Below are 21,116 nucleotides of genomic sequence, written 5' to 3'. Positions count from 1 at the left end.
TATTATGAGTTATGCATAAATGCAACTTGTTGTTTGTAGGAAATGTTACCAAATCGGAAGCTTCCCCAAACAGCCATCTCTTTCCTGACAATCCCCTCTGTGCAGGAACCCTTACATATGGTAATTAAACAGTAAAACGCCTGCGGCTTACGGTCCAGTGCGGCTTGCATATATACACATTTGTTTTTTTACCTAAATTTCGCTGGTGGGCCTTATAGTCTGGAAATTACGGTGTGTGTGTGTGTGTGTGTGTGTGTGTGTGTGTTTATTGTATTATTTTAAATTTAAAAAGTGATTGCGGCTCCCATTGTTGCCTTTTCTGTTGAAACCCCGGTCGAAATGGCTCTTTGAGTGTTAAAGGTTGCCGACCCCTGAGCTAGTGAGATGGCGAGAGAAAGAGAGGGAGAGCGAGAGAGAGGGAGGGAGGGAGGGAGGGAGGAACAAGTTGTGTTTAAGATTGTTTATCAGTACTAATAAATGTTTGTGTGAGTGGGATGGCCAACTGTAGGGAATGACTTGCATGAGAGATGCAGGGGCAATAAACTGGAACTGTGATAGAAAGAGAAAGAAAGATGGAGATAGAGAAACTACAGAAGCAAGACTGGACACTGAATAGTTTTGACATTTTAACATGTAGTCTCATATTCATTCATTACATAACCATATTTATACACTTGCATCCATCTTGGCTTTGAGCAGTGAATAAAAATGGCACATACATGAATACTTACATGTATTTTAGTCCAGAGGCTTGTCAAGACTGAAATGAAACACTCTTGAATCAAACTAATACGTGACAATAAAAAAAAAATGAAAAAAGTATAACAAAAAAATAGAAAGTTCTTTCCTGAGCTCATCAATGAATCCCGATGAAGTAAACAAAAAGAATAGCAGTGAATTCTCAATCGAATTTTAGAACTCATGAGAAAGTAAAACATTTTAGCATGCATGTTATGCGAGCGTAGATATTATTTGTGGAGGCAAATGTCAGTTTTATCAGTGCCCCACTGAGGAGGACAAAGCTATCATGTCAGAACAGAAAAAACAGTATGTGTGTATATATGTATATACGTGTGTGTGTGTGTGTGTGTGTGGATGCGTGTATGGTGATTTTGAGATGATGAGAAGTGAGATGATGATGTGTGCCCTTGCAGGGTAATTGAAGGTGTGTATTATAGTCCTCATTGCTCCAGTCAGTGTGTGTTTTGTTTGCCCTTGCACTGCAAGCATAAAAGAAAGTGTGGAGAGTGTATTTACCTTAATGGACAAAAGCACTGCGAGTCTATTTTGACAAGGTGAAGGTAATACTGTCATTACTGTGCTTTCTCTAAAATAACACATTATTATTACAACAACAAATCCCAACATACATTCCCACTCACATGCATACACACACCCACAGAAATATTGAGGTACATAAGACAAACATCCACTTAAAAATGTAACGGTAACGTGGAAGTTCATATTTGAATTTGAATGATTTCGCTTGACTGCATGGATTATAATCTTAGTATAATCCTACAATGCATAACAAAGTTTTTTCACTTCCTACTAAAGAAAATCTTGGTCCTTACAAGGATAGAAAACTGAGTGCACATACAAATACACCCCTAAACACAACACAGATGCATTGTACCATCAGTGGAGTACTTATATGATGGAGGAAAATGGGGTGATATTTGGAGAAATGGCCTGAGAGGCTCTATTGGACCCTTATTACTCATGAAGAATAAAATTTGGACTCCTGTTCTTGCTTCCTGTCATGAGTCCAGCTTCTCTCAATAACTGCATTCTCACTGGGCTGTGAAATACATTTCAGTGCAGTATCCCCATGGCACCACGTGCTTAAGGTTCACACAAACTGCCTCGCGGTGCCAAAGTTGAGGCTCCAGGGCAAATGTTTTAAAAGGGAAAATGTCTATGTGAGGGTTTGATTAATTAAAAGTTTATTGCTTGCGTACTCTTAAGAATATATTATTAATATTCAATACAGGAAGGACGGAGCCAAAACAGGCAGGGTAATTTAAACAAGAAAGGGAAGGGAATATCTGGTTAATTTTAGAGCAAATTACAAAAAAAAAAACAACAACAAAAAACAGCTTTAGGTGTAAAACAAATACAGAAAAAATATTAAAAGAAGACAAAGACAGAACTTTTTAATCGTCAGAATTGCTGAACAATATTAGCTTTGAGTCGATCGATATCATAACGACCCATCGGGGGGGAGATCATACTGTGAACAATTTCTAGGATTAATGTGGATGTTTTTAATGATTTCAGTCAATTATGTTCAAAATGTAATGGGTGCTGGAGATAAAGTTGTGGGGTTTTTTTTGTGGTTTTTTTGGGGGTGTTTGCTTCGTAGGGATGATAACGTACAATGAAGCCACTGAGTGAGGGTGTGAGGCATTTTAGTAACACCAGGTCAGATTTCCTGTAAATATTGTTTTTGTGAATACTGATTAAGAATGAACACCAGTACAGACATAGTCAAGTGAGGAATGGAGCACGAAAGTTGCGGGATAAACTCAGATCTCAGCTTCCTTTTTTTTTTTTAAACATAGTACAAACATTCTAAATAAATTAAAAAAAACAACAACTAGATGACATTACTAGAAGAAAATGCAAAAGAAAGTATAAGTAACAACAGTAAAGTGACTATTTAAGGTGTCGCTGACTACAGGGCCAAAAGAAGAGCGAGAGAAACAAAACTAATAGAGAACTGAAATAAAACATAAAATTTAAAAAAAAAGAAGAAAAGGAGCAGAGCCTTCCAGTCATAACTGGGCTTAGCACACATACATACATGATAACATCGGCAAAATTGCAAATAGAAAAAGAAAATACCCCCCCCCCCTTTTTTTCCCCCTTTAAATCCAGCCTTCATCCTAAATGAAAACTTCCCACCCACAAAAACCGAAATTTGTTATTTATTTTTACTGATGTCTCTTTCTGGAATCCATTCCTGGGATTCTTTCCAACCAGACTTGCTACAAGATGTTTTGTCAAAAACATGACCATTTGAAGCCGTTCCTCAGGGGCGCAGCTTAGCCATCCTTCACTGTTAGGTAGGACGGGGTACATACATGCTGCTCCTCAATAGCGTGCTGTTCTCAAGGCTGGAGTGGTCAAGTGTTTTTTTTTTTTATCTATAAATCTATATTTCCAAACGTTGCTAGCTACAAAAATATGGAGAATGTTCTCAGTCTCCACGAATGAAGAGTTTAGAGACTGACCCATGAGTCCGTTTGTATAATAACAGGTTTCCTCCGTGACCTCACTTCATCACTGTCCTTACACACCAGTGAGGTGCCTCGACCCAGCCAGTTTGTCACTGAATTGTCTCGTCCTTTCAGTTTCAGCACTTTGTGAATTTCTGCAGTTTTGGCTTGAGGACCATATGACCATGAGTCATGCTACAGATGGAACTGCAACCCAGACATTTGTAGTTTAGATTTCTTTCCTTGATAGTGATTCATGTGACACAGTGAGGTCAGACAGAAGGCTGTTCAGTTCTTTCCTAACATCCTCATGTTTCTCACCCAGACCTTGATAGATGACACACACACACACACACACACACACACACACACACATACACACACACTTCTATGGATGTGACAGAGTTGGTTTTCTGAATGCACACATTACAGTATCTTCTGCTTTAGCTCAATCATCCTGTATAAGAATTGCATCAATGCTACCATGCACACATCAGTGCTTGAAATACTCCTGTGCTGCACTTTTCCACAAGATGAAATCGGAAGGAACTTTTTTCAGCTGCAGCAGCCTGACGGTTATTTCTTCCATGTTAATCAGCGTTTCTCTTTAGCGTCTCAGGTTTGGTTATACAGGATTCCTTTGATGATCTTGTTCTCAGCGTATCTCTCTCAGTCCCTTTAAATCAGGGGCGTCAAACTGATCCAGTAAAGGTTTTCATTCCAACTGAGCAAAAGCAACCCCAGATCCAACAAATGAGCTGTGTGGGCACAGCTTAGTTGATTTAAGTAGAATCAGGTGTTGCTTTTGCTCAGTTGGAATGAAAACCTGCAGCCACACGGCCCTTTACTGGATCAGTTTGACGCTCCTGTTTTAAATCGACTTGTTTGCCGACGCTGCTCTTGCTCGTTTCTGATGCCATGTCCATATCTGCCCTCTGTATTTTCGGAAACTCCCTATATATGGTGCAGCAGTGAAAAATGGTTTAGGACTAGCTTACTGGATATTTTAGCCTGGGTGTGCTGTTCTTCAGTGGAGGTCTCTAGTGAGGTGAGTGGCCATGGTTTGCATGGGATGTCAGGGTGAAGGAAGAAGTGGGTTGATTCCGTGTGTGTGTGTGTGTGTGTGTGTATTTGTGTCAGTACTTACACTAGTAAATTCAGCACACACAGGCCCAGTGTTACTTGAATATTAGCAGAAGCACTGCCAGTGGCCAACAAATGTAACAAGGCGTTACAGTGTTAATCTGTTGGGTCACTGGAGTCTTGACTGTACCATTCAGTTCTCCTAGCTTCTCTACAGATGTAGCCACTTAAAATTTCCACTCCCAGCTGAAAGCCAGCCGGCTGCCTGCCAATTTCCAGGCAGTTACCAGCCACCACTCTTCTTGGAGGTGCGTTTAAAATTATTATGGCTGCAAAAAAACATGCATTGCAGGTTGCTGTCTGTTGTTTTTAATCTTCAACTGATAAACAAGAGGAAAGTATCACCAGCTGTGCTGCTCACTCTCTTACTAAAGAGTGAATGTCTCTCGCTCACCAGACTTGATCAAAAACAAGACAGTACTTTCTTTAGTATTACTGATTACCACATTAAGTAGAAAATTAACAGACCATTATCTCTTGTCTGCATATGTGCAGTTCTCAAGCAAATATTTTCAAACCTTTGGTAGAGGTGGGAATTGCATAGCTGGCGTTGTTAAGTGGATATGTTTTCATGACAACCAAGAGATCAATTGATCCGTGAAGTAGAGTTTATGTAATTATTTTACTTTTCCTTACTACACATGAGACATTTTGTTGGTTATTTTCACTATGAAGCCTTGATTTTTTATGTGAACAAGTTTAATAACAATTACGTCAACAATAAATATAGCAAAGTTGCCTCGCAACAAACTGGAAGAGGAGTGGAAACTTTATTTGGAACATGCCAATCAACATGTAACTGATACATTTTCCCACAGCTGCAATGAATGTAAACACCTAATTCAGAATATGGCCTGAACCAAAATTGTGGTCAATGTCTCACACTGGTCACAAGACAGAAAAATAACATTGACAAAAACTGTAAAATCATTTTAGAGGAATTCATCTTGTGAATTAAACATTTTTGACATGTAGAGAGCAAAATTAAAACAGAGTTTTTTGTTTTGTTTTTGATTCTGTCTTTTCCTTATGTTGTAGTTCAGAGAAAAAGACTTGAAACATCAAAAATAAACATACAAATGAATATGATTTTTTTTTTTTCAAAGCTTGTCTGGCGTGTTTTTAAAGTTTAAAGTTGAGTCCCCACAGGATTTCATTCATATGTAAACTTTAAAAAGAAAAATACAAAACCTACAATTAAGTATATCATCACCAACAGCTGCATGAATGATGGTGGGGTTTTTTTTTTGTTTTTTTTACAGAAACCAACACCCAAAGTGAAAATGGAATAATGTACCTACATTTGGAGGAGGAGGAGGAGGAGGAGGATGAAGAGATGGACAAGGCCTGTACCAAAACCCCAATCTAGAGGGGCAGGTGCTGCTTTTAGTCTGGCCTCTCTTCTGAAACCTGCCCGGCATGGTGGGATCCCTGCCGGGACGGTCTTCAGAGTCATGGAGAACCACAAGCCCCCCCACCGCGGCAAGGTAACAGCACATAGGGGAGGAAAAAAAGGCCGTGGCCACGTGCCTCAGGCCATGTAGGGTCCCAGTCTTATCCATCATCCTCTCAATCGGTATCCCAAAGGTCCTACAAGAAACATTCAAAACACAATTAGCTGTCATATCTGTATTACTGATGCTGATTTTTGTAGGTAACAATAAATTCAGATTTTCATTTCATGATTTTCAAGTTACTTCAAACCTTTTCTTGCTGAATGATGTTGAACTTGCTTGAAGAAACGGATGAAGGTTGTCTTCACTGCTGCTCATCTGCCAGCTCAATCCCCGTTGCTCTCACTTGATGAATCGTTCACAATCTGATGAGAAGGAAGGATATCAGGATGTGGCCCCAGTTCAACAGACATTTTATTGACTATTCATTCTCCATGTGGTAGCATGATATTACCTCTATGACTGTGAGTTTGCTGCTGGGGTGGGAGGTCCAGGTTGTAGGATCCATGAATGTGAGTTTACCTGCAAAGATGCAAGTTCAGTGTTTAGTTACATGACTCTACAGAACCTCTTCAGTGTGTGTGTATGTGTGTGTGTTTGTTGCTGTAATGGAGCTGGACTTATTCCATGTGTTTCTGATATAAATTCCATGGCATCTGATTGGTCCACATTGGGAATGACTTCTTGTCAACAGAAGTGGTCGCCATCTTGGTACAGGCTGCTCCTCTGAGGGAAAGAGTGGAAGCAAATGATGAAGTTGAGCCTGAGTTCTGGAGACAACAGCAGGGGTCGGCATTATTTTGAATAAATAAAACAAAATTACACTTAAACATGAACTCACTCTCATCTGTTCAGGAACTCACTGTTCAGGAATTGCAGGAACATGATTCACTTCCATTCACATGATGCTGGACGTCTAAAGCTTCTTGGTCACCAGACACAGCAGGCAGAACATCTCGACATCCAGTTCTGGTGGAAGCGCAACTCAAATTATAGTAATGAACCAAAAAACATAAAGCTTGGCATGAACTATTTGTCTGGTGTGTTGATTAAAAAAAACACATCATTCTCATTAAAATGTACTTCAGCAGATAGATGCTCACTTACCTGTCAGCAGGGTGGAACGCTCTTCCCAGATCGTCTTGGCATCCTGGTAGTCCTCCTCCATGATGAGGCAGCAACCATGCATCTATTGATCCTGTGTTCAGGATCTCTCTGGCACTGCAGCACCCGCCTTCCCTGCTCTAAGCACCCTGTGGATTTCCCCTCGTCTGATTTTTGGCCTGGACTTTGTTTATATTTGATCATTGAGGATAAATGTTCATGTTCTGTTTTTAATGAATTGGAGGTTAGTCCTTTACTGCAGGTCTTAAGCAACAGCAAAACACAGCAGTAATTTCACGAAACCTTCTGTAAATCCTCCTGACCACTGAAATGCGACCGGAGCGGTGCCTTCCATCTGAAGATAAGGCGCCATTGTCCTCCTCTTGCAACTGGGGGTCGTTGTCTTCATGTCTTCCATCTGAGGACGAGGTGCCTGTATCTTTCTGTTGATTGTCTGAGGATGAGGGGCCTTCGTCTTCATCTTTGAATCTGTCATTGTTGTCTTCAACTGAAGACCAGGAGTTGTCTCCATCTGAAGACCAGGAGTCGTTGTCCTCAGCTGAAGCCCAGTAATCACTGTCTTCATCTATTCCATTAAATGAGGTGCCTTTGTCTTCATGGATTCCATCTGAAGATGAGGTGCCTTCATCTTCATCTTTAAAGCAGACATTAATTTCCCCAGTTGAAGACCAGGAGACATTAATTTCAAAAGAATCCCAGGAGTTGTTGTCTTCAGCTGAAGCCCAGTAGGTACTGTCGTCATCTGAAAACCAGAGGTTTTCACTTTCTGAATAGGGGGATTTGTCTCCATTCACATGGTTGTCTGCAATGGAAGGTTGTTTGGTGATACTGACACCAGAATCCAGCGAAGACCTGCAGGTTGCCATGGTGTTGACATTATCTTCTGTCTTGTCCTGTCCTATGCAGATGTCCATCATTTGCTGAGCCGTGGTTAAATAGGAGCTGATATCAGTGGATTTGGTCAGGTGGCTCAATTTAAAAAACGGGTGCTGCAGAGCTTCATGGGGAGAGAGTCTTGCATCCCCATCAATACATAGAAGCCCCTTTAGCAGGTCCACAAAGACCAACCTGTCCTGGAACTCTGCTGCCTCTCCTTTGGGGTGAATGTAGACCAGGCCATCTAATGAGCTGGGAAGGTCAAAGAAAGCCACCCTCTCCTTGGGCACCACACCGTGGGCTTCAGCATACTCGCTGGGGGTCTTCAGCTTCCACTTTGTTCCACTGGGAGTGTCCACCTCATTGAAGAAGTGATGGGTATACACTCCATCATTAAGTAAGTGATCCTCGGGCTGGCCCAGCAACTCTGTCAGGCACTTCATTGATTGGTAGCTGCAGTCGACAGGAAATAGATTGTCTGCCAGGAACAGGAAGGCCAGGAAGCAGCCAACCCCCCAGACATCAATGGCCTCGCTGAATGGAAGACCGAGGGTAACTTCTGGTGCCCTGGAGCCAACTGGCTGAACGTATAGTCCCACCTTAACTTCTGAGGCTGGGATGGCCTCCCCAAAGTCAATAAGTTTGACCCTGAGGGGGTGGTCGTGCCGATCAACCACCATGATATTGTCCGGTTTTATATCAGTGTGCAGGACACCCAGACCCTTCAGGGCATCCAGAGCTACAAGCAGCTGGTGTGCAACAGGACGAATTTGGTTTAGAGACAGGGGGGTCCAACCTTGCTGCTCAAGGAGGTCAAAGAAATTCTTGTCGAGCATCTCAAATGCAAAACATGTATGTCCCATATAAATGAACTTCTCATAGAAGTGGATGACGTTGGCACGGGCGGGGTCCAAGTCCTGAATCATCCCCAGCATCCTCATTTCCTTCTCCATGTCTTTCAGGAACTTGTTATTTTTCTTTAACATTTTCACTGCCACAGTCTGCATGTTCATCAAATTCAGGCACCTGGCCACTTTCCCGAAGCAGCCCTCGCCGATGAACTCCAGGATGAGGTAGGAAGCTGAGTTGCTCTGGAGAGTTTGTCCTACCTGGATCTCTGGTGTGGAGAGATGTTGGGTCAGTTGATACATGAACACACTCTTGAAATTAAAGTTTGTATGTCAACATAAAATCACATGGAGATGACAAATGTGCTTAATACATTTTTTTTTCATTCATTAAAAAGGTATCCAGTCTGCTCCTTGGATTTTAACAAGATTATACAATTCACTTGGTTGAGGGGTCAAGTATGTCCCAAGGAAGAACTCATGACAAACATTTTTCCCTTGTTACCAGTGTGAGACATTTAACCGTCAGTATTAGACACTAAAATTATGTCAGTTTAACTGGTCACAGCAACAAATATCAGTTCTCATGGACACGGTTTAAGTAGTTGCCTTCTACCACATGTTAATGTTCTAAACAACAGACATTTTGCTTTTGCAGACTCCATTGTTGGTGAGACAAGGATTTTTTTAGGACAACACAAACAAATATTTACAAAATAATTACAGTGTTCAGCAATTCTGTCTTTCTCAGGATGTAAAAAAGATGGTGATAGCAGTGATGATGTATGAGAAATAAAGCTGGTGTTCTCATCTGGATTCACGTTTCAAACATCAACCGTTGTTATCACCATGGTAACCTGCAATTGAAGCTAACCTACTTACTGATCAGACTGCTATGGTGTTTAGCTTAGCTTGTTTAGCTTAAAACTTTACAGAAATTCAAATGATTAAAATTAGAGTGTTCGGAGGTTTCCTCTCTCAGGATATAAAAAAGGAGGTAACTTGCGGTTACGATCTGTGAGTAAGAAACCCGATTCTCTCAACTGAATTCACGTTTCAAACAAACAATTGTCATCACCATGGCAACCTGCCATTGAAGCTAACCACCGAGCTAAAGAATGCTATGATGTTTAATTAAAAACTTTATTGATGTTTCTGTCCATGTAATTTCAACTTTGGACCCTTGTCATTGATAAAACACATTGTTTCATTGTGTCTTAATTTGAGAAATGAGTCACCATCAATGAAAATTTCATGAAAATATCACAAACGTAGTCAGTCTTGTCTGAACATTCACTGGAAATATTATAAGGACCTTAATGGAGGTCTGAGTTCTTAAGAGTGCTCTTAAGAGTACATGATTATTTTATTTAAGTTACATCAGAAAAGGGATTATAAATCAGAAATAACACAGAAAATATGAAATAACCAACTAAAGCCTATACATATCAAACATAAGACATTAATTCTGAAGACCATTTTCAAGAATTGTGCAGTTTATAAAACTTGTACAAAAGTGATCCAAGGCGACTGTGGAAGTTTATTTCAATGAAGTATTTCAGAGTTGAGGCATGTTGTCATCCATTCAGCATCTTTCACTCTTACCTGAAGTGTTGGAGCTGTTGGGTGAAGCCATTCCTAAAGTTAAATCTTCCCAGTAAACCTAAATCAAGGTCAGAAATGAATTCTCAAGTCTGATTCTTGACAATTTCCTCAAAGTGTTATGAATCTGCCAGTAAAGTCTTGAACGCGTGAGCCAAAAAAGATTCTGCCTCAACACATCCAAGTCCTCAGGCAGATTGATTCAAAACAGTGAATATGCTCACTTATTCAGGAAGACAGGAAGGGGAGGGGCGTTACCTGGGCAACAGCATTAAATGGCCAATCACAAACATGGAGAGGTGGTGAGTCATAGTGCATCAAAGGACATGAAGGAATCATTGTGGCGAGTGAGGAATTCTGGGTAATGGAGTTTGATTATTTGTATATTTTCAAATCAGGTTGACTTTGCTGACCCCTCAAATTTTAAATTGAATACACACACACACACACACACACACACACACATATATATATATATATATATATATATATAAATAGATAGATAGATATAGATAGATAGATGTAGATATATCGACAGCTTGGATGGATCTCTCCTTTGCAGGTTTCCTCACCTGGCAGTCCCACACTCGTAGTACCGCTGTGTTTGGAAACATGCTGCCACTCTGGTCCAAGGTTCTTGGATCACTGGTCCAGCACTTGTTAGACAACCTGGCACCAGCGATCGCAGACAAGCCCCCACAGATCTGAAAGAACTTGCAGACAGGTGTGTGTTTGCCTGAGTAAGCAGACAAATAATCAGACATGCAGATGTGCGCGGCTTACACAAGCACCATGGAAACAATGCCAATAGAAAGTCAATTATAATTCTCTCATGGTGAACACACATAATCCCTAGTTCAACAACGTACAACTCTGGCTGGGGAGTAATATTGTTTTGCTATTTTGAAAACTTAATTTTGGCACTATTCAGTGACAACAACTTATTGAAATGAAATACGTTTCTGGAAAAACAATGTCTGATGAATTGTAAGAACAGCTGAGCTCTGGTTAGGTTTGGACACAAATCACTTGTTAAGAAAATATGGTTTGGTCAATGTTTTGAATTGTAGGGTTATGAAAGTTACTGAAACACTGTTGGTACAGTTCACCACCAGATGTAGACCTCCTCATGTTTAAACAGCAGTAACCTCCATCCATCACGTGCCAATTTTATCTTCAGGGAAATTGTTTACCAGGTTATTCTAAAATATTTTGTTCCATCTTGGTCACATATTGTTTTCTGAGTTCACCTTGCCAAAGGTATTCACATTTTGGAACGAAAAACTAAAAATCATCATCCCACACCCGTCCCAAGTGACATTAATAAGCTTTCAAACCATTTTTAAAAGGGCTTTTGAGCCCTGTCCTGCACTCCAATAGAAACCCTACTATGATGCCTCTCATCTCTGCCCCTGAGACACAATTAATGCCCCTACCAAGGGAAAAACATACCCTCTCCACTGATCCCGCTTATTAAAAATAACACACCTTTTCTATACATAGTTTTGCCGGTGGTATACCACAGTATAATTGGAGGCTGTTAGATCAGATCATGACAAATACATAATTTAATTCATGTCTGTGTATAGTCCAGAGAGCTAAAAAGTAGTAACTTAATTAATGGATTGAAATACAAGCATGCATATGGATGAAGCAGGTAATGAATTAGAGAATAACTGCTCTGATGGCTCAAAAGTAGATGGTTGCCCCAGTCCAGGGTTACTAAGTGGAAGTTGGCCCACCCTGAGGGCTCCAAAACAGTCTGAGGAGAGGCTCAGTGAATATCAGTGGAAAATATCACAAATGTTCTTAAACTGGCTAAAAAAAAATATGAAGAAATATAAATAAATAAAAAAAATCCTGCGGTTTTGCAATCTATCATGAATTGAGCTCTTTTTCAGATCCTCAGTCTATTTGTTGATCCTGACAGCTCAACTGTAGCCCTGCTATGACATTATTGAAAACTTAAGTTCAAGCTATGATAAATGTCATACGCCCTGACTGTAGAATCCTGAGCCATCGGTACAAATGGTTCTATTTCATACAGGTGTTGTCGCTGTTGGGTTCATCAGGTGTCGTGAACGCACAGTCGTGTGGTCTTCCTCATGTCCAGCCACTATTAGTCCTGATCTGTTCCGGGCTCATCTTAAGTGGCATTTTAAAAATGAGAGATGCAATTTAGCTGCTGGACCTGCGACACCATGCCCCAACCACTCCACCAATTGCAGTTCTCCCAGTCCTTGTATCCGAGGAGCTCTTGCTGCAGCAGCGGCCTCTCCTCCTGCTAACCCTGCATGGAACTTTCTACTCCCTTTGTTTTTTTTTTTTAGAACAAGTCACTGTTTTTTCATTTCATTGTAAAATGACAGCTTGACCTGCTGAAGACAGACTGACCTGTACACGTCCTCAACCAGCCTCACCTCCGTCCATCTGAGAGATTCCCGAACGTTAAAAACTCTTGTGTTTTACCTGCCAGAAGATTCAGTGGCAGTTAAGTCGGCAGCCATTTGGTTTCCTTCATGTCTTCTCTTTTCTAGTAATGCAGGACGTGCATTAATGGCAGTGGTCTCAAAAAACTCAAACAAGTCTTGTGGTGAAGCTGCCAACGCCTCAACCCTTACGGTGATGTCATCTTACATACATTCAGTGTGGCAGGTTATCCGCCCCTTCCTGCCTTATCTTCATCCATGGCTTTCCTGTGGAGGTTGAGAGTCCTCCTCGACTCGTTCAGTTTTACATACACTTAATGAGCAGTGAGGCATTAGTCAGGATTGCATTTTAACTACACATCAAATGGCTGCTCTCATTTCCATCTTTATGGTTTCATAGATGCACGTTGTTATACAGCGAAAGGCTTCGTGCGTGTGTGTGTGTGAGTGTGTGCGTGTGTGGCGGTCTGTCATTACTTGATAGATGTTAACTGTTTGAGGGTAGTAGTGTCAAAGATGTACATCAGCTTCATCGTCTTATCCCAGTCGCAACAGCTCTACGGGGAAATCCTCATCGGAACTACTTGTGTTTAGAGTGGACTCAGACCTCCTGCTCCTTTAAAAGAATGCTGTTCGGCTTTTAGAGGACTTTGCCTACTCTCATTGTATCTTAAGACCTTGAAGTTTATTAATAAACATGAACAGACATCGACTAGTTTCTGGTTACGGGTCTTTATTGGCTTCCATGAACCACGTGTAATCAATGACAATAGCAAAGAGAAAACAAAAGAAAGAAATGAAAACTTGAAATTTTGGGTTTGTTTCCTCTACAGCCTCTTCTATCTGTAGCACGTTCAACTGCTCGTAATATTTAGCGCTCGTGAGCGATATGAATTGTCCTTTGGTGATAAGATTTGTTTTCAGCACAGTAACGGTGACTTCATCCAAAAGGGTTTTTTTTTTTTTTTTTTGGTGATGAATAAAAACAATTAAGGGCCCCTGGACGTCTACTGAGATTCCCCCAGTGGCTCATAATTTAGCAAGAAAACAAGGACTGCCTGTTTTGTCTAATGCTCAAACCCTGTGAAGACACAACGCAGAAAAATAAAAGAATAATAACACACACAATGTATAGAATACGCAACTAAGTCTTTAATCCTGACAATCAAAGGCATCCAGATTCATCTGTTTTTTTCTACTCTTTATATGCAACTAATTTTAATTTGTACAATGAAAGAAACTGCAATGTTGCCTGAGCAGCATTATGTTGAATATTGGAAACTTTATGGCAGACTGTATGAACTGAAACATTGTACACTTTCCCAGAAACAACACTTTGCTTAATGCTGGCAAAAATTGTGTCTGCAAATTTATTAAATATGAACATATTTCTACAGCAGAAAATGAAAACAATCATTTCCCAAGCCATTCCAGGAATGTGGAGATAAAGATTATTACCTGATGTGCTCTTGTTGTGCACCTCATATAGTCTCCGAGTTGTAAATGAAGCAGAAACAAATCTAGACAAATCTGTGTAGCTTCACACACGATATGTAGAATGGCTGTCAGAGGCATAAAATATGGTGTAACTCACAGTTTGGGCATGTTAGGAGAAAGACTTAGTATATGTGAGCATGGCTGCACTGAGGCTAAATATCAAATTTGATAGATAACCGATCTTTCTCATCATAGCAGCCCTGCAGCTACATTAGAGTAGACGAGCTACACCGAAGAGCCCAGCACATACATTACGGACGTCATCGTATCTATTGCTTTGGTGGAGGCTGTGCAGCTTCTGCAGTTACCTCATTTGGAGTAAGCTCAAGTCTCCCGTGTGTCTATCCATGCCTTCAACACTTTGCTGTTTGATGGAATTTCAATGTGCTATTTCGTTAAGTGTCTTTTCATGTTTTGAAAAATAGGAGGCTTTTGAGCATCCGTAGGGTCTGTGTACCTTTGGATCGTTTGTTTTTCAAATCAAACCATCAAATGCATTAACAGGAGAAGCGCACTTTTCTTTGTTTTGGATGAGATTTCTTTTTTCCGACTGAATGGAATGAAAATCATTTCATACACACTCTGCCGGTAGGAAGGGTGAGCTTCTTTAACGCGAAATAGAAATCGGTGCAGCGCGACAACGCTGCACATCCGACATCTTTGTTTGTTTGTTACATTACAACTGTAATAGAGACGGTGATGTCGATGACTGAGGCCCAGCTGTGTGTTTTACACACCCCATAATCACCAGAGGATCATCTTTTTCTCCACACTCATGACCTTACCTAATCATGTCACCTGTTGGCGTACTTCGTTTGTAATGAGTCTATTTTGTTGCTCCCATTTTTGTGCAAAGCGTTTGTAAGAAATATAATCAATTTTGCAAAATGTTTTATTCATCAAATAATGTAACCCATCAAACAACCTGGCTTTTATTTGGTGTTTACTTGGTCAACTTCTGGGTCACGTGACTGTAATTTCTATATTAACGACTGGGGGAAAAAAGAAAAGGATAAAAAAAAAGGTTTATTGTAAGACTTTTTTTTTTTAATTTTCGATTCAGAAGAAAGAAAATGAAAAAAAAAAACACCTTTTTTTGGTGTCTGACGAGAAATTGATTTTTATTTGTTTGGTGGTTTAACGATCAAACATCCACAGACCCCGTACTAAACCCGATTCTGTTTCGCTTTGACCAGCCCATGTGTAAACATCTCATTATTGTGTTTGGTTTTATCTTATCTTTAATGTTTTTCGTGGACTGAACCTCTTTGAGCAAATTTGACGCACAACGAATCGCCTCGCCTCGCCATTTCGATCATCTCACTATGGAGGTAAACAGATTCCTACCCTGTACAAAGACAAATCAGTAAATACTTAAAACAAAGACGTTGTTTAAAAAAAAAAAAAAAAAAGAACCAGTAAAATCACTTTCACATTGTTGGTGGTAGATAGTATCGTGTACCATATCTGCACTGTAAAATGTACAAAATATCACCATGTTGTTGGCTAGTGACCTGCAATCTTATTCACAAGCACTTTGAAGCATGTTTTATTTATTTACAACATACAGTGTACTCTGAAACAGTAACACATTTATAAATAAATATTGCAGTCTGAACAATCTTACAGTTATCTGTTCTTTATTGTCGTTTCTTCAAGACTCGTCACCTGAGCTTATCGAAGGTGAGGCAACCTCTGCCCGCTAGGTCTCCCTCTCTTTCGCTCATTCTTTTATGTGCTATCGGTTGCCAGCTTGTCTTTTGTCTTTCTCTCCTTCCTTCCTCCCATCCCTCACCCTCTCGGTTGTTAATTTAAATAAATAGATCTCTTAGAGAAAAAAGTAATATACCCTTGAATCCTTAATAAAATCTCTGAAATAAAAAGCTACAATTAATATATTCCAAAAATTAGCAAATAGCACAAGAAAAACATATTTAAATCATTCTATTTATCAAAAAAGACAAACAAGAGGAAATAAAATGGAATTACCTTCAGCAAAAACAAACGTAACAACTCGTGAACAGTGGCGCTCCATTTTCATTTGTTCGCAGTGTCATTCAGCATGTCTTTCTAGCTTCACACTGGAGGAATTTGGGTTCGGACTTGTTGCCTACATTTTCTGTTTAAATAATCCTCATTATTAAGTGTTCAGTCGGCCTTTTCAAGGGCCGAGCAGCCTCCGTTTGATTTGAGACACCTCAGTCAGTCCCCTGTAGTTTACAGACAGCACACACAGTATTTTCACTGTGTAGTACTTCAGTTCACAAAGTTTCTACGACGTCCAAATCACAGACAAGGAGAGGGGCCAGGGGATGACAGGACTGGTTTCTGAATACGGAGAGTAAGCCGTCATTGGCTGGAAGGTTTCATTAAACAGGAAGTAAGCTCAAATATGGCTAATGTCCTTTTCCTGTTTGGAATTGTGCAAGTTTAAATGCCTCTGTCCTGGATCCAAGGGAGTAACAGTCTTTTGTATGTTATTTTCCAACGCTTGACAAATTCTGTTGTTTGAAGAAAGAGCAATTATATATATTACATGTTGTGTTTTCTCATGGGTGACGGCAAAATGAAATGGGCCTGATAAATTGAAATAGAAAAATAAGAATAAAAAAAAATGCACCTTTTCCTCTGGAAAAAAAAAAAAAAAATCCAACCCTTTTAGAGACTCGGCAGGTTTGTATATTCAAACCGGACCTATCAATAACCGATCTAGACATGAGGAAAAATAAACAAAAGAAACAAAAACTCTGAAGGGGATATATTCTTCCCATCCATATAATGAATAGTGACATATATTTGTCCAATATGAATTAAATGTATAGCACATGGTTACTAGTCTGAAAATAAATATTCTTTAGTGATAGTGGGCTTTATTGTTGCTTCTTATGCTAATATTTTCATATTAATAATATAAAACAAACTGAAAATGTGTTGATTGCTACCATTGTTTCATCTTGAACTGATGATGATAGAACGTTTTCCTTCGGCTCGAGGAGACAACATGTACGCATCTACCAAACGTTTCTTTAATCCCCTCAGCTCTTCTCCATTGTTTGTGTTCCCTTTTCACTTTTCATTGTCGATCACTTAGACCTGTCATCCTTCCATTTGTTTTCTCTCCGTTCCTCCCTCCCTTCATCCATTGCAAAGGCATTACAGGTGAATTGTACTCATTGTTCGTCCTCCCCCTCCTGCACTCATCCCCTGCCCCTCCACCTCTCAGTTTTTTTTCCCCTTCAGTCACAGATTGTCTTGTAGCCTCTCCATGTAGTTTCTGATTTCAGATTGACCCAGGTCCATATCATGGCAAACCCACTTGATGTCATCCTCACTCCCATTGGTCACCAGGACTGAGGAGTTGGTGTATGGGCCACCCCCACCCGAATTATCATTGGGCAAAACGGTGGCAAAAGAGGTGAACTTGACGCGTTTGCGTTTGGCAGCTGCGACTGCAGCTGCGGCTGTGGCTCGGGGGGAATTATTCAGATGCTCTGCTGGACCAGTGGTGTCTTTGCCAGCAGTTGTGATTGCTGAAAGGCACTGATGTGGTTCTGGAATGGATCTGGGCAAGGTTTGTCCATGAGGGATGCCTCTGTGTCCACCTGGGCCACCACTTCCACTGAGAGGGCCCCTGCCTGTGCCCACACCCATCACCAAGGCGTTCCCAGCCCCGTTCAGCAGGTATTTGTTCTCCTCGTATCCTCCCTCGTTCCGGTCAATGATTGTGGTGCACTCATCTGGCAGCCCAGCCTGACACTGGTCAGAGTGATCGGCTAAGAGGTCGGCTTCGTTGCCCAGCCACACCCAGTCGTGGGCATGGTTCATGTTGCCTCCTGCCTCAAGCACTGGGACCTGCTTGTGACGGTATCTGCAGATACAAAGGAACATTGGAAGCATTATTGCTGAAATAATCATAAAACAATATATCCCTTAATTCAGTAAATACTTCACCTGAAAGCAAAGCTGACACAGTTGATGAGGAAGACCAGTATTGCAAGACAGAATACCCCCAGAAGTGCATACATCCCGATCTCCAGGTCCGACAGTCCCCTGGTGGTCTGGGTGAGCTCACTATCTCCAGTACCAGGTACCTCCACTTGTACTGGGTAGTTGTTGTAGTCCCCTGCTTGGCCTGGACCACTACCTCGGCTACTGCTGTTGCCCCCACTGGCAGATTTACCACCTGAAGCACGATGGGTTACTGTGCTCTTGGTCGTTGAGCTGACCTGATGAAGGACAGTGAGACATAAACACGGGTCCACTTTGTTTGTTGCTTGAAACTTTTACTCAGCTTTTACTCAACGTAACTTGAGTCACTGAGTTTCACAACAACACAGGTAGAGATGAAGTGATCTGAAATTTCCTGTCCTTTATACAGCGAAGTCTTTTCTCACCTTCCTCATAGCTCCTTCCTCACGATCCACTGACGCGCTGTTGGATTTCCACTCTCCTCCCTCCTTCGTTTGTTGCTCATTTGTGCTGTTGCTCATCGTTCCGCTTTCCTCCTGACCACTTCGTCCCATCACTCCTCTCTCATCGCTCTTGGCGCCAAACTTCACTATCACATTGCCAACTCCTGATGCCAGGACACTCTTCCTTTTTGACTTCTGGCAGGTCTCAGAGATGACCATCTCTACACGAACAAGTGTTCCCTGGCCATCGCCCTCTGCAACTACGATCGGCCAGTGCTGTTCCTGATTAAAACAATTACATACAGCATGCCAGCGAACACAGCAGGGAGGGAGTCAGCCACATTCGGTAAGATTTGCAATATTATTTGAAAGGATTGATCAGATTAATGATAAAAGAAAGCTGCAAAAGGCTCATACCTGATTGGTTATGGAAACAACGCTTTCATCCAGTGAGACAGCTGAGAGGAGGAAATCCTTGGAATCATATATATCAAGTGGTGTGACTGATCCATCACTGTACTGAATCCAGGCGCTGATTGCCGCTTCCTGGGAGACAGTATGAGAATGACTTATTATTTCTGACTCTCATGTACAGAAGATTATTATTTCAATCCATAGGTGTTGTAATGCTATTTTGCCGTCTCTCAGAATTCCCAATAAAGCGACCAAGGATCACGCTGGAGTGTGTAATAGTGCTCATCTACGGGAGGATACATGGCAAAGGCTGGGTCCTGCTCTCGTAAACTTCCCTTGTTCAGACATAGTTTTCTAACTCCAGTGTTTGCTTTTAGTTATATTAAGATGATAATGACATGTTAACTTTGCCCTTAATGTTATTTTTAATACTCACAGGTAAAAGCATGACCTCCTACATCTATGATCTGCATCTTCCACTGTTACCGATGGGAACTTGTTCGAGTGTGAAATATATTTTTCTTTCCAGGTTAGAGTGATTATATGACCTTGCTTGTTAAAACTATTGATGGATCTTTGCATCATCGATGACCAGATGTCAGGTTTACCTGCAGTTACCCGCACAGGAGAGAAGGTCTGTTGCACTGTCAGTTGCCTGATTTGATTTGCTGTTGCTTTATTTTCTAAATCTGCACTGATATTTTGATACCAACAATTGTTCCAAAATGAATATCCCATAACATTAGTATTTTGGTTCAGTCGCAACACTCTCATTAGCATCCAGATGCAGCGGGAATCTGATGTCATAAGCTATGTAGTTAGCGCCAAATACCAGACAAAACAACCGTAAAGTATCAGGAAAATTGGACTTAAATGCGCAGGAGACACAAGTAACATTTAAAATGCTATTGCTTTTTATAGGATGAATATGTGAAAACACAGTTCTAGCTTTTTATTAGATGTGTTCGCAGCTCATTTTTCTGCCCCCAAGTGGCCAACACAAATCAGTACAACAATGTTTCAAGGTTTGAGTGTGCTGCCCAGACAGAGGCATTTAAATAAGCCTCTAAAGCCCTTTTTTTTTTTCTCCTGAGAGTGCAAAAGGTAAAGATGTTGAATGTTGTTGGCCTTGGTACCTTGACACTGGGGTGTGTTTTGTGAATTACTTAACTCTGTGCCTCTCCAACACAATTGAAATAAATATAACATGTTGTAACCCTTGTTGAAAAACACAACAAACATAACTACGTGGCTCATCGGACAAAGGCATTCAGGAAGGTTTGGTTCGTGCTGAAGCTATTCCAAAAATAAATACAAGTTCAACACAGATGTACTTTTGCTGTAAGGCTTTATGCGATCTTGCCTCACTAATTTCCCTTGATTCCCTTGCTTTCTTTAATCAGAACGCAGAGAAGATAGCGAAGGTAAAACACACCAGAAAAATCTCCCTACAAAAGCACTGTAATTAAGCTCCATCGTGAGAAACAACACTCTCTTTCCCTTGAGTTAATTTCCCTTTTTTAGTTTTTATTCCCTCTACATCATCTCATCATTCTTCCGCAGGTTATGGTAAACGAATACATAAAACGTTCGAATAAAAAGCTGGAGAGGACTTTATTTTCATTGCAAACCACTTCTTGTCCAATTATTGTTTGATAAAAAAAGACAGGAAGGATATGGTGGATGGGAGAGTGTGTATACGTAGCAAGAGAAAATAACCTTCAACGATGTGATTGGAGCATCAAGAATAACTCATAACTAGCAAGACAGTATGCATGCATCTGCAGGAGAGTGGATTCTTTTCTAACTATAGATTATTTGACTGAGTCATTCACTGAGGGAGGAAAAAAAGGGTAAAAAAAAAAAATGTAGCCAAGAAGCAAAGAACTGACAGCTACTAAGACTGGCAAAGAAATATAAAACTCCAAACATTCAAGGACCGGAACAATATGACCCATATACTTCCACAAAGTAGTCAATAATAAGAATGTTGTCAGGAAATGGACTGAAAAAAGAACCTCAATGAGGTGTTTCCGGTGAGTGTTTTAAATTTTGTCTCGTAAATGCAAGTACAGAACTTAAGTAGTTGTTGCTA

General features: G+C 40.7%; 2 protein-coding genes and 1 long non-coding RNA gene across 3 annotated transcripts in view; 1 reads left to right on the top strand and 2 right to left on the bottom strand.

The window, feature by feature from the left end:
* Positions 1 to 4,059: 4,059 nt before the first annotated feature.
* LOC147260221 (uncharacterized) lies at positions 4,060 to 6,056 on the top strand. The gene is made up of 2 exons (XR_015116274.1): positions 4,060 to 4,269; positions 5,627 to 6,056. It is a non-coding gene; the product is annotated as an uncharacterized LOC147260221 (long non-coding RNA).
* A 1,111-nt stretch (positions 6,057 to 7,167) lies between these two features.
* Positions 7,168 to 10,447, bottom strand: LOC147260220 (homeodomain-interacting protein kinase 2-like). The gene is made up of 2 exons (XM_086205216.1): positions 10,273 to 10,447; positions 7,168 to 8,936 (listed from the first exon to the last, which is right to left on the bottom strand). The coding sequence occupies exons 1-2, from the start codon at positions 10,301 to 10,303 to the stop codon at positions 7,168 to 7,170; spliced, it is 1,800 nt and encodes a 599-aa protein (XP_086061342.1). The 5' UTR covers positions 10,304 to 10,447.
* A 2,982-nt stretch (positions 10,448 to 13,429) lies between these two features.
* LOC147260219 (transmembrane protein 132D) overlaps positions 13,430 to 21,116 on the bottom strand; it is a 249,500-nt gene continuing 241,813 nt past the window's right edge. The window contains 4 exon segments of the mRNA XM_086206686.1: positions 13,430 to 18,063; positions 18,147 to 18,421; positions 18,590 to 18,889; positions 19,025 to 19,153. Of these exon segments, the coding sequence (XP_086062812.1) occupies positions 17,436 to 18,063; positions 18,147 to 18,421; positions 18,590 to 18,889; positions 19,025 to 19,153 (1,332 nt within the window). The 3' untranslated portion in view covers positions 13,430 to 17,435.

This window comes from Aulostomus chinensis, chromosome 6 (assembly GCF_037954235.1).
Source record: "Aulostomus chinensis isolate RoL2024-O1b breed Wild chromosome 6, RoL_Achi_v1.0, whole genome shotgun sequence".
NCBI classification, from domain to species: Eukaryota; Metazoa; Chordata; class Actinopteri; order Syngnathiformes; family Aulostomidae; genus Aulostomus; species Aulostomus chinensis.
The sequence above is the reverse complement of the archived record's forward strand: the minus strand, read 5'-3'. Positions and strand labels throughout refer to the sequence as shown.